Source organism: Carica papaya, chromosome 2, assembly GCF_054855325.1.
Source record: "Carica papaya isolate Zhongbai chromosome 2, ASM5485532v1, whole genome shotgun sequence".
Taxonomy (NCBI): Eukaryota; Viridiplantae; Streptophyta; class Magnoliopsida; order Brassicales; family Caricaceae; genus Carica; species Carica papaya.
Genome location: NC_142310.1, coordinates 5212393 through 5226706, shown reverse-complemented (window position 1 = coordinate 5226706; position 14314 = coordinate 5212393). Strand labels below are relative to the sequence as shown.

Genomic DNA, 14314 nt, shown 5'->3' with positions numbered 1-14314 from the left:
TCTCATAGACTCCCAGCAGACACACTATCTACACTACTACTAATTTTTACACACTCAATCATGCCAAATAAAAAAAACATTCTTGCTCTTTTCCTCTATCCGCTAGGCTCGAAAATAAGCAACTCCTATCCCGACTCTATCCCTACTTCATCTCCCATCTCCATCTTCATTCTTCCCGTGGCTCGCTCCGTCATCGTCCTCTTTCTCATCCTCTCTCTTTTCTCGTTCCTCTCTGCTCTGGCTCTTCTCTCTCTCTCTCTTTAACCTTCTCTTCCCCCCGCTCTCTTCTCTCGAACCTTCTATTCCCCTCGATATCTTCTCTTTTTTCTTTCTTTCCTTTCCTCTTATTTTTTTTTCCTTTTTCATTTCTTTTCTTTTTTTTTCCTTCTATTTTTTTCCTTCCCATCTGCTATTTATACCCCACCTGTTTCTAATCCTGCCCGTCCATCTCGCCTCATCCCAACCGTTCACTCTCTCTTCTCCAAACAACGTCATTTCCTCCTCCTCGTCACCAAACAACACTGTTCCCTCCAAACGACGTCGTTTCCTCCTCCTCTTCTCCAAACGATGCCGTTTCCCCCTTATCTTCTCTAAACGGCACCGTTTCACTCTAACTATCTCTATATACACATATATACATACATGCCAAAATTTTTCTTTTTTTTTCCTTACATCCAGTTACTACATATACTTCCCCCCTAAAAAAAATTTGGTCCCTCAAATTTTGTTAACTTACCTCCAAAAAGTTTTGGATAATTTCATCTCATCTCGTCCTCCTGTTCCCATGTTGCTTCCTCATTCGTGTGATGTCTCCATTGTATCTTCACCATAGGTATCATCCTACTTCTCAACTTCCTTTCTTGTCGCTCGAGAACCCGGATTGGTTCTTCTTCATAGGACAAGTCATTCCCCAAAGGTAACAATTCATACTTTATAATATGATTCAGATCCGGGTGATTTTTTCGTAGTAGGGATATGTGAAATACATTGTGAACTCCACTATACTGAGAAGGAAGTGCTACCCTGTACGCAATTACCCCCACCTTCTCCAAAATTTCAAACGGCCCTATGAAACAGGGACTTAACTTTCCTTTTTTCCCAAACTTCAACAAACCCTTCATGGGAGATACTTTCAGAAACACATGATCCCTTACTACAAAGCTCAAATCTCTCCTGCGATTGTCTGCGTATCCCTTTTGTCTACTTTGGGCAGCTCGTAAATTCTGCCGCATCACCAACACTTTAGTTGTAGTTTCCTCCACCATTTTCGGTCCCAACAACTCTCTCTCCCACTTCACCCCAACACACCGGTGACCTACAAGGCCTACCATATAGAGCTTCGTAAAGAGCCATCTCGATGCTAGTATGATAACTATTATTATATGTAAACTCTATTAAGGGCAATATATCCTCCCAATCTCCCTCCATATCGATAACACATGCTCGCAACATATCCTCTAATACCTGTATAGTCCTTTCTGTCTGTCCATCCGTTTGCGGGTGAAAAGCTATGCTGAAATTTAATTCAGTACCTAAAGCCTATTGTAAACCTCTCCAAAACCTAGAGGTGAATCGGGAATCCCGATCGAAAACAATCGATACGAGAATATCGTGTAACCTTACCACCTATTTGACATACAGTCTGGCCAACAGCTCCACTAAATTAGTCACCTTCATTGCTAAGAAATGGGAAGATTTAGCTAGACGATCAACTACCACCCAAATACTATCATGCTTCTTGTGGTTCCTTGGTAACCCGGTCACAAAATCCATGGAGACATGTTCCCACATCCACTCAAGTATGGGTAAAGGCTGCAACAAACCCCCAGGCCTCTGATGTTCCGCTTTCACTTGCTGGCATATCAAGCACTTTGACACATACTCGACCACATCTCTCTTCATGCCCCTCCACCAGAAACTTTTCTGTAGGTTTTTGTGCATCTTAGTACTTCCCGGGTGTATGGCAAATTTGGTATTATGTACCTCACTAAGTATTTCTTCTCGTATTGTACGATCACTAAGAAGACATGGTTTGAAACCTGAGTACCCCATCACCTTTTACCTCAAAATCCCTCACTGTCCCCTGTTCCACCCCCTTCCAGATTCTCTGTATCTCGGTGTCCACCATCTACCCCTCTCTGATTTTTTAAACCAAGGTAGGTTGTGCCCTTAAACTAGCCACATTCCATCAATTATCCCCATCTTGAATACATAGTTGTTGCATGACTTCCCGTAACCTCCACTCGGATACCATCAAATGAGCCAGCACTTCGGTACTCTTACGATTGAGGGCATCTGCCACAACATTTCTCCGTCCGGGGTGACACCTGATTCTACAGTCAAAATCTGTCAACAGATCCATCCATCTACTCTGTCGCATATTCAACTCCCGCTGTGTAAACATATATTGTAAACTTTTATGATCCGTGTAAATTTCAAAAGTTTCCCCATATAAATAATGTCGCCACAGCTTTAAGGCATATACTACTGCAACCAGCTCCAAGTCATGGGTTGGATAATTCCTTTCGTATGCCCTTAATTATCGAGACCCGTATGCTATAAGCTTCCCCTGTTGCATTAATACACAACCCAATCTAATATGGGATGCGTCACTATACACTACAAAATTCCCTTCTCCCGACGAAATGGCCAATATCGGAGTGGTAGTAAGTCTGCATTTCAATTCTTGAAAACTGCTCTCACATCTCTCATCCCATTCAAATTTCACATTCTTTTTTGTCAACCTAGTAAGAGGTGCCGCAGTACCCGAAAATCCTTGAACAAACCGTCGATAATACCATGCCAACCCCAAAAAACTTTTGATCTTTGTTATAGTCTTTGGCCTTTCCCACTTTACCACTGCCTCTACCTTCGCTGGGTCCACTGATACCCCATCTTTTGATACAATATGGCCCAAGAATGCTATCTGATCCAACTAGAACTCACATTTACTGAGCTTTGCATATAATTTGGCTTTCCGAAGCATCCCTAACATCGTTATTAGATGTTCCACATGTTCCACTGAATTCCTTGAATAAATCAATATGTCATCTATGAAAACTATGATATAACGATCCAACAGGGGTCTGAACACCCGATTCATCAAATCCATAAACACTGCGGGAGCATTCGTTAACTTAAAAGGCATCACCAGAAATTCATAATGCCCATACTTGGTGTGGAACGTCGTCTTAGCAATCTTTTCTGCTCTAACCCGTAGTTAGTGATACCCCAAACGCATATCTATTTTTGAAAATACTTGTGCCCCTTGCAACTGATCAAACAAGTCGTCGATCCTTGGTAACGGATACTTATTCTTTATTGTCACTTGATTCAATTCTCTATAATCAATATACATTCTCATAGTCCCATCTTTTTTTTTAACAAACAATACCGGGGCCCCCCACAGTGACACACTCGGTCGGATGAATTTCTTATCCAGTAACTCTTGTAATTGTCTACTTAACTCCAATAATTCGGACCTCGCAATCCTGTATGGGACCTTGGAGATTGGCTGGATGCCGGGCTGAAGCTTTATGGTGAACTCGACCTCTCTATTAGGAGGTAGTCTTGGAAGGTCGTCCGGAAACACATCAGGAAAATCTCTCACCATTAGTATCTATTGGAGTGTAAGCCTCTTACTCTCGTTCCCTATCACAGACATAGATAAAGTTGAAACTCATGCATATATTCATTCTAGCACATTATTTTAACGCAAAACTTTTTTATTCATTAATTTTTCCCATAGAGTAAAAGGTTCTTTGTTAGATATCTTAAATACTACCCACTTACGGAAATAATCTACATGAGCATGTTGTGCAGCAAGTCAATCCATTCCCAGTATTACATCAAAATCTTTAATATCTAGTAAAATTAAATCTATCTTTAATTCTCTCCCCTCTATTTTTACACTACAGGAGTTAAACATTACATCAGTACACAAAGCGCAATTAGTTGGCGTAGATATTACCAGTACTCGTTCCAACACCCGAGGTTCTATCCCTATTCTAGATGCAAACCTAGGCGATACAAATGAATGTGCGGCACCAGGGTCAATTATTACTCTAGCAGGAATATTTGAAATGTAAAGTATACTTGTATTACTTCCAAAGTAGCGGTTGCCTCCGGAACTGTTATGGCAAACACCCGTCCTTGAACCAACGGTCTACCAGGCTCTCTCAGCAGAGGACAATCTCGCACAAAGTGTTGAGTGTTCCCGCACCAATAACAGCCCCGACTGCCACTCATACATGGCCGATCCCCATGGTTCTTACCACACTTCGTGTAAATTGGGTTACTCAAAGACATCTGATGGCTTGGGGCTGCATCTTGTGCTATTCTCTGCCTCTTCTCTGTTTGGCCGGATGACGGTGGTGGTCGTCTATAACTGGAATATCCGTTATTATTCTCAACATGTTCCTTATATAATGCCTCTACTAACTGTGCATTTTTTAATACCATCGGGTATGTAGGTAATGCAAACATAGCCACCTGGTGATACAATTCTTACTGCAACCCCTTCTCAAACCTTTGGGCCTTCTTAACTTCATTCATCATAACCTCGGGCGCAAACCGGCCTAAATCTATGTATCTCTTAGCACACTCAACCACAGACAATCTTCCTTGTCTAAGTTCAGTGAACTCTACTTCTTTTCGCTGCCTCAGAAAATCTGAAAAATACTCCTCATTGAAAGCTTCTAGAAACACCTCCTAAGTGACTCAGGAGGTCAGAGCTCCTCTCTTCAATTTTCACCAGCGCTCGGCAGATCCCCTTAACATGAACGTAGCTAGTTGTACCTTTTGTTATGTGATTACGGTTATAACTTCAAATAATTTTTCGGTCTCTTTTATCCAATCTTCCGCCACCAATGTGTCAAAACCCCCATTGAAGGCAGGAGAGTTTAGCCTTTGGTACTTCTCAATGTTGCTTGTATCTACTACACCTTGATGAATTCCCTATTGTGGCACCGATACTGTCTCCGACCGTGATTCCTTATCTTTGATCATAGTAGCCAGACTCTCAACTACCCTGTAAAGCCCCTTAAAGTCCTCTTATTGCACGCTGGACTGCCCCGCATGGGTTACCGACGGACCAGTAGTGGGTCTCGGCTGTGCGGAAGGGGGCATGGCGTGGTGCAGGGGCAGCCCTTGAAATGTGGCGAGTGGCACCTAGTGGAATCCCGGTGCTCGTTGCTCCCAGTGAGCCCTACGCCCCTGGAGTAGATTCACGACAGGGTTGGCCCCGTCCCTTCTTCGTCACTTCCCTTGACCTACCTGCAGAATAGTGACACCCATTAATAGTATTCTTAGTTTACTCTGATACCAACTGTAACACTCTGTTTTTTTTTCTTAATGGCGTAGTCTAAGACAATTCCACGACCAAATACGAAAGTATCATTTCAAATCCATCACATACATAGAAACCTTACCGCAATCTATTATTCAAAGTCAAAATAAATCTGCAAGCCTACATGTAATATCACAGTAAAATATAATCTCATAGACTCCCAGCAAATACACTATCTACACTACTACTAATTTTTACACACTCAATCATGCCAAATAAAGAAAACATTATTGCTCTGTTCCTCTATCCGCTAGGCTCGGAAATCAGCAACTCCGATTCCGACTCCATCCCTACTTCATCTCCAATCTCTATCTTCCTTCTTCCCGTGGCTCGCTCTGTCACCGTCCTCTTTCTCCTCCTCTCTCTCTTCTTGTTCCTCTCCGCTCCAGCTCTTCTCTCTCTCTCTCTCGAACCTTCTCTTTCCCCCGCTCTCTTCTCTATTTTATTTCTTTCCTTTCCTCTTGTTTTTATTTTCCTTTTTCCTTTATTTTCTTTTTTTTTTCCTCCTTTTTTTTTTCCTTCCCGTCTCCTATTTATACCCCACCTATTTCCCATCCTGCCCGTCTATCTCGCCTCATCCCAACCGTTCACTCCCTCTTCTCCAAACGATGTCGTTTCCTCCTCCTCGTCACCAAACGACACCGTTTCCTCCAAACGACGTCGTTTCCTCCTCATCTTCTCCAAATGACACCGTTTCCCCCTCCTCTTCTCCAAACGGCACCGTTTCACTCTAACTATCTCTATATACACATATATACATACATGCCAGAATTTTTTTTTTCCTTACATCTAGTTACTGCAATAACATTATCCACTACATTTTTCGAAAGATAATAAAGATTCATTCATGCATTAAGGCATAGCTAATTTACGATAGATCATAACCAAAATTTTAGTGTTTTATACAAAAAAAAATTAGCACCAAATACGATAACATTAAAACAATAAGTGAAACATTAGTGCCAGATTTAAGTTAAATTATCAAATATTATTAATTATTTATATAATTAATTAAGTATATGCATATGCTTTTTTCTGTCACCAATTGAATTAATTTAACTGTATATACATTATATATATTATGTACTCATGTAAATAACATATGATTTATTTAAGATAAAAAATGTTATGTTAATTTTGAATTCAAAATATTGATTGCCATTTTTTAAAATTATTAATAAATATATTTTTAAAATTTATAACATTAGTTGTAACTATTAATATCACCAAGAGATTTGATTTTTTATTGATCCAGTTAAATTTATACTAAAATTGAGAAAATTAGTTCTTACCCAATTTCATTGCCGGTCAAATTAACTATAATCAATCATAGGAGAAATTCGTCATCGTACAAGAATTAAATAAAATAAAACGAGGACTTGTCGGTTCATTAAATTCTAACCTGCCCACCAAACTGAAGGGATCAAAGAAATTCTCACACACGTCATAGATGTATATATAATGATACAATTTGTCAATGTAGTTTTTTAGTTGGGTTGACCTCCAAATTCTTTTCCAAACAAATATACAATTCCCATATATATATATATATATATATATATATGTATATTATATTGTAATTTACAAAGGTAGGTAAATTTTGTTATGACTTGATTAAGAATTATAATTATCATTTAATGGGTCAGTCCCACGGACTTTTTTCCCATAATCTCTTATAGCAATTTAACATTAATATTAAAAATTATCTTAATGTTAATATTAAAAACTAGCATCAGTTCTTATGAGAAAATACACGTAAGGTTTTTGGTGGACCGAAAAAATATAAAAAATTGAGATTTACCAGCGGCAGAACTCTTCGGTGCGGCTGCTTCTCTGACACAAGTCGCGATTTGGTGTTTGCTCCGGTCAACCTGTAGAGGAAGGAACAGTGGTCACAATGGTGGAAAAATTACATTGAACGCCTCATCGGAAGCAAAAATCGAGAAAACCCGCGGCGGCGCCGCTGGGCTTCGGCGGCGTTTTTCGGCCAATTGACCGGTGGTTTAGCTCCGATTTGGCCACAGGTGGGTTTAGAGTTGAAATTCGAGCCAAAGAAATTTTTTTTTCCTCGTTTGGCGGCCGGAAAGTGCTCCAGTGCGGCGGCGGGTGGCGGCGGTCGGTTCCCTCAGTGGCTGAGCAGTCTTCTCCGGCGAGGGCTCTGGCGACTAGGATTTGGGTTTGGGTGTAGATGAGATTATTTATAACATTCCACTTTTAATTTGAGCCGTCCATCGTGATTTAATCTGTACCGTCCGATCGCGATTAAATCGGAAATAAATCTGGATCGTCCATCATGATGCGATCTGAACTGTCCGTGCGTGATTTAATCTGAGCCGTCTGCACGCGTGCAATCTGGACCGTCCGCACGCACTTTTGATCTGGACCGTCCTTGCGCATGGGGACGGATCTCAGCCGTCCGATCGCCCGCATGCGGATCGCCCACGTGGCCTCCCACGTCAGCGTCTCTGCCATGCGGCGTGTCCTGGTTCGCCGGGGCTGCTGACATGGCGTAATTTTTTTAAATTACGTTTTGACCTCCGATTTTCGATTTTCTTTTTAAAAACACATCCAAAATCTAAATTTTCACCCATTTTTTTTAAAATTATTTTCAAAGATTTGTCTATTATTATTATTATTTTGCTTCCATTAGAAGGAAAAGGTATGGACAAAGTATGTAATGGCATTTGATGTTAAGGAATAAAGACAAGGTCAAACTTCAATGTCATGCACATGAAATATGGGCCAATATAAGGTAGTAGGTTAGGCCGAATTGGGTCCCCCACAAAGAGGCATAATCACTTTAATAATTTCCATCTTTTTCTGGAATATCAATAATTTATTTCTTAATTATATATTTTTATATTTGCTCTTGTTATATGAAATATATATAAATATATGTATATATGTAAAAGATTAAAGAAAAAAACAAGCCCTTCTTATAGCTATATGTTAAAATTAAAGTTCAAAGGTATATACGGATGTGTATTAATTTAAACACTTTTGAAACATATAATAAAAAAAAAACAAAAATTAAAAGTTAAAATACTTAATTCTGTGGGTGATATATAATCAGAGATCACATACGCACGTTTTCACATGTATTATTAATTAATTATTTATTACATATTAGGTATAAATAAAAGAGATACAAACTCGGATTATTTAATCCGATAAATAATTTTGGTGATGTATAATAATTGATTAACATTAATTTTTTTTTTTTTTAAAAAAAGAGGAATCAACCTCATAATTCGTAAATATTTATTCAACAATTTCAGAAAATAATAATTCAAAGAAAAAATAATAATACAAACTCCAATTATTTACAGAATTTTTAAAAATAAACACAAACAAACTTATAAAATATCACAAACAAAAAGAACATCAAAATCAAAAGCAAATTCTTGACTTCCTCATATGTTAAATATCTTCAATGATCAAACGACATCAAAGTACTCACCACCTTCTGAATATGGTGGACAAAGGAAATTTTTTTGCCGTTATACGACACCGTTCCATCATTTCCTGCAAGCAACCTGTACTTATCCTTCCTCGTGAACTTTGTACACTCGAACCCTAACGTAGCTGCTAAGATTCTTTGAATATAATTTGCCACATCGTGGGGGCTCCTTCCCGCTGAGCACGTGGCCTCCTTCGGCAACTGGTTCAAGAACGTCACCTCGTAAACCAATGTGGGATTCATGAAGAAGAAGAAAGGGTCTAAACCTTTCCAACTCCTAGCAGTTGTTGCATGGAAAAGCCCCGGCCTATAGTTCATCGCGACCGGGACAATCCGATCAGTTAATTCTGCAAATAAAGCACTGAATCTCAGTAAAAATGGTTCCCGACATGTTGTCCCTTCAGGACAAACCACTAAATCTCCTTTGACAAGCTCTTTCTTGATTTTTTCTGCATCAACATCTCGTGTTCGGGTTAATCGAATAGTAGGAATTGGTGATAAAATCTCTGATAATCTTGATACTGAATATGTCACAGCAGGAATTTTACGTCCCAAAATTGTAGATAATACAACCGGATCCATTAGAGTTCTATGAGTGCAAACAAATAGGACTCCAATGTTGCCATTCGAGACCGGCGGAGGTATTTGTCCTTTAACAATAACTTTACCACCAAAGATATAGGACATATAAGGTATAACCCTTAATGGAAGTAAGAGACCAATAATAATACGAATTGTTGCAAGTACGATGCCGAATGGAATCCATAAAATGATTAGTAGGGCAGTTGATGGGGTAGGGCGCTTCACAAGACGACCATCATGGAAGATAACAGGAAGTGGGTGAAGAAGACGATTGTCCTTGTCATCTTGGTTATTGGTGCTAGTGAATGGTGTAAGCATTTGCTCCTGTTAGTATGTATAAAAAAATTAATCAAGATGATCATTATTACAGTTGTTAACATAATCTTATAATGTCTAACATGTCGTACATGTATGTGCATGTAAATATATATATATATATATTTATATAGATATGTGGAGGCATACCTTGCACAGAGACAAGAATGAATTAGAGTTGGAAGAAGCTTTTGCCATCCCTAAATGGGGTTTTTCATTGACAAACAATTTGGAGATTCTATTAGAGATTGAACTCATATCACTCTCAACGAAACCCGTGGCAAACCCAAATCGACTAACAACAAGTTCTGTTCCGACAACTTCATCCGCCCGCAAATGCTCCTTCGCAAACCTCTCCACCATGATTCTTGGCATCTTGGTAACCACAACCCTCTTGTCATACGAGCTAAACACCTTCCAAGCTTTCATGTCAATCTCATCCATGAAAAATTTAGGCAGCACTGCTCTCGCCACAGACTCAATTTCTAGCTCGCCAATGCCGAAAGTAGCAACAAAAATCATCACGTTAAAACCAACATCACCAGCTCCAACCATGTCAAGCAAGCGAATAATCGGCCAGAGAATCAAAAGAACCGCAAATCGAATCAAACCGGAAGCCTCGAAGGCTAATAACATGAAGTAGGAAAACGGGTCTGGATCTTTCAATAAGGTTCCTTCAAGTTCCGAGATAACAGACTCCATTGAAGCTGGTTTTCTTTAATGTATACAAGATCAGTTTCTTTTAGGGTTCTTCTCTTTGTGGTGGAAATGTATATATTAGGAAATATAACGTTAAGCGGCAGGATATTTGGGTTTGGATTGACCAGTGTGTAATGAGAGAATGAGGCAGCTTATCGGTCTACAACTACCCTGTTAACATATATATATATATATATATATATATTTCTGATATGGTTGCTTTGTCTTTTTTGTGTGTGTAGAAGTGTGTTTTGCAGGTGGATATATCTGCGGGGAAAATTGGGTATACGCCAAGTTGATATATATAAATGTATATATGTTGGTGCGTACGTGTTTGTATATAGAAATTGTAAAGATCGATTACTTAACCCCACCAACTTTGTCTCGATATGGACCCTTTTGTACGTAGTGTATTAGGTCAAATATATTTTGCTCAAGAAGGCGACTAAGCCGTAATTAGGTTACTGACCAATAGGTTACTTGACCCGTATGTGAAGTTATATATATATATATATGTATATAATTATTTAAAAAGTTACATGACAAACATTCACAGCTTCCACGTTTTTGCATGCATGGGAAGCTGACTTGTCCTTGATTTCTTTTTTTTTTTTTTTTTTACTTTTTAACATAAAATTAGTACTGTTAACAACAAAATGTGATAATATTATACATTTTTAATGACAAATAGATAATAACATTATTAGGAAACAAAAAAAAAAGTTCAAATGCCAAAATTTTTATATAAAGTATCAACCTATTAATTAATTAACTAATACATACCTATAAAATTTATATATTTCATTAATTAATCAATCCTTTTACGTCAATATTAATTCGATAAAAATAATAATACAATGAGTTTTCATACAAAATATGTGGAAACATTATATAATTCAAATCTGTAATTTTATAAAAAATTATAAAATTAACAAAATTTCAATAGAAAAAATGATTTTCACTGACTTATTTGTTTTGGTGTAGAGAGAAAAAGCTTTTTCTCCCGATTAATATGTCATTCATGAAATCACTTTCTTAGCTGTTTTTGCACTTTTCTTCTGCGTGCGACATAATTTCACTGCTTCAATTTTCTTATATATACGTACGTACATATATGTTAATTTGAAAAAGATACACATACATAGATCATAGTTAACAATATATGTGAATTTATCCAATCTTTGACTTTGTTTATACATAATCACATCAAATTAGTATTCATATACATGTTGCCACACGTCTTAATTAATTACCAACTAAAAGTTAATTATGGTAATCTGATTAATGGGTCAATTCAAGATTCAAAACTAAAAGATAATTACTGAAGTAAATTATTTTTAGTATTTTTAAAATTTAAATATGAAAAAAAAAATCAATTTGAACTATTAAAGAATATTTCTAATAATGGTAATGTTAATTTATATACAGCTTAGAAACGTAACAATTTTGGCTACTTGATCTCTTTTGCTAAACCGATAATTAAGTTTGGTTAAGTTATTAATTAATACTTTTTTTTATGAATTAATTTTTATTTCTTATATTTTCTGTTAAAAAATTATTCCAAGAGTTTGGTAAGGTTGGTTTGAAATATATAACAAAAGTTGTGGAATATAATTTTTCCAATTGAATTTGTTAAGTTTATCCAAAAGATATTACGGGCAACTGTTATGGCAGCTAATTTTATTTTACTAATTATAACACCAGCGTATTTAACTTAATTCATATATATGTTTCTAATTACTAATTTAATAATTAATATAATAATTATTTTATTTTATTAATTACTAATTATTATATATATTGTATTCTAATATCATAGAAACGTTTAAAATATCTATTGATTAAATATATGTATGAATTATAAAAAAATATTAAGATTTATTTGGCAAAACGTCGTGATGTTTATGTACAAATGTACTATAGGTATGATATGATCTAATTCATTAGTGTCAATGATCCATAAAATAATTAGACGTTTACCTAATTTTACTGCATCAGTATAAAGAGATACTAGAAACTCTAGATATAGTGGGTTCTTGTGAAGAAGCAAGAGGTGATTGTATCATGAGGATCGACGGTTGGTTATGCTAAAGCAATGCCATGAGATGAGTGTATTGATCGTGTTGAAACATGTTATTTGTTTATGCTGGTTTGTCCAGATGGTCTAAGAGAAGATATTTGATTGATGTTTTATTATTTAATTTTCTATGAGGCTTCTGTCATTTCGAGTACACTCGAAACTTGTAACAATCCTTCACACTATACCCAAGCATATTGCAATTGGGGCATAGAGGCTTATTAGGGTTTGTCTTAAAATATCACTATAAAGAATGTCTTATCATTTTGCAATAAGAACAATAGTATTTTTCACAATTTATATTGATGTTATCGCTAGTTTTGTTTGTTATCCTAATACAGAATGTCGAACTCTATTTATTACAATGTCTAATGAAATTTTTCTGTCTTATTGAATAATTAAATATATCTTATTCATATTTAAAAAAAATTATCAATAGCATTTAAATTTTAATGGCTTTATATAACTTGTTTAGACTTATAAAAAACTTCATTACATAATCTTTTTGTTGATACTCAACAATAGTTTTTAATCTTCCACAAGTTTAATTCGATATTGATTCATAGGTCATCAATTTATTGAACAAAGCTTTTAGTTTTGAGAAATAATCAATTGTAAGGTTTTGGTTTTGCATGAGGTTCGCTATTAGTTATTTTACCCCATAAATCTTGGTCAATCTGTTGTGTATGCCCTTCCTCCTACTTGATCCACAATTGATGTCGGTGTCTACATAAAAGGTGTTACGTTTTATGTCAATGCAGTTTGAATTTAGAGGATAACAATGTCATTGCATCACAAACAATATCTAATAAGAGGATTGGCTGGATCCATCAGTTCCTTTAGGTTTCTATCTACAAACTTCACTTTTTTTTTTCTTTAATTCTCAACAAACACTATAGATCTCGTTCGTGCATTAATTGCTCACTTATAATAATTGAGTAACTAGTCGTTAGAGCTTTCGTTTGCATTGGTGTAGTATGAATTACTCGAATTGAAAAGATTTATAATGATTCTATTTATACACGCACAAAACAAACGTCATTGAATGGGTCATGTAACCGATTTCTTTATCATTCGTGGTCTCGAGTAGATAGAAAAGATTCATTAATAATAATAGAATCCAAAAACAATATATGTTATTAGTGATATTAGAGTTAAAAAAAAGAAATATAGAAATTGATTTGATAACTAATTAATCTGCGCATGATTGACATATGTAATATGGATGAAAAATGATTAATTATTTTTTTAAATTATAACATAAATATATTTAAAAAAATTCAATAATTTCTTTTGACACACATTCAGATTGTAAAAATTTCATATTTGATCTCATAAAATTAATTTTTTTAAAAAAATTAATGCTTCAGACTTAAGAAGTTGGACGAACGATATTTAAGTTTAATATATCATATCGCTTTAATTATTCAACGTGTTTATGATTGAAAAAAAAATTCATTTATGATTGACTAACAAGATTAGTAACTCTAGTCAAGTTTTCGGTTAATGAACTCATTATTGATTCTAAAAAGATTAGTAATTTTAATCAATTGTTATTTAGTTGAATAATTAAAAATTATTTATGTCATATTATATTAATATATATTAATTTATTAATGAATATATATATTTTTATTTTAAGAAATTAAATAACTTTAGCTAAATTTTGAGTTGTGGAGACAGCTTTTACATACTGATATTAAATATCTTGTTTCATAATTTTATAGTTGCAATCTTCAAAGTACGATTAAAAAAAAAAAAAAGGGTTTTTTAAAAAAAAAAATCCTTACAAAAATGGAGCCCAAGAAGATGTAAAAACCAGATGGGTCTCTGA

At 35.7% G+C, this 14314-nt stretch overlaps 2 protein-coding genes across 2 annotated transcripts; both read right to left on the bottom strand.

Annotated features, from left to right (window-relative positions):
• Window positions 1–758: 758 nt before the first annotated feature.
• Window positions 759–1265, bottom strand: LOC148268692 (uncharacterized). The gene has a single exon (XM_088213960.1). The coding sequence runs from the start codon at window positions 1263–1265 to the stop codon at window positions 759–761; it is 507 nt and encodes a 168-aa protein (XP_088070086.1).
• A 7361-nt stretch (window positions 1266–8626) lies between these two features.
• LOC110819339 (glycerol-3-phosphate acyltransferase 5-like) lies at window positions 8627–10414 on the bottom strand. The gene is made up of 2 exons (XM_022048497.2): window positions 9855–10414; window positions 8627–9713 (listed from the first exon to the last, which is right to left on the bottom strand). The coding sequence occupies exons 1-2, from the start codon at window positions 10404–10406 to the stop codon at window positions 8778–8780; spliced, it is 1488 nt and encodes a 495-aa protein (XP_021904189.2). The 5' UTR covers window positions 10407–10414; the 3' UTR covers window positions 8627–8777.
• Window positions 10415–14314: the final 3900 nt, after the last annotated feature.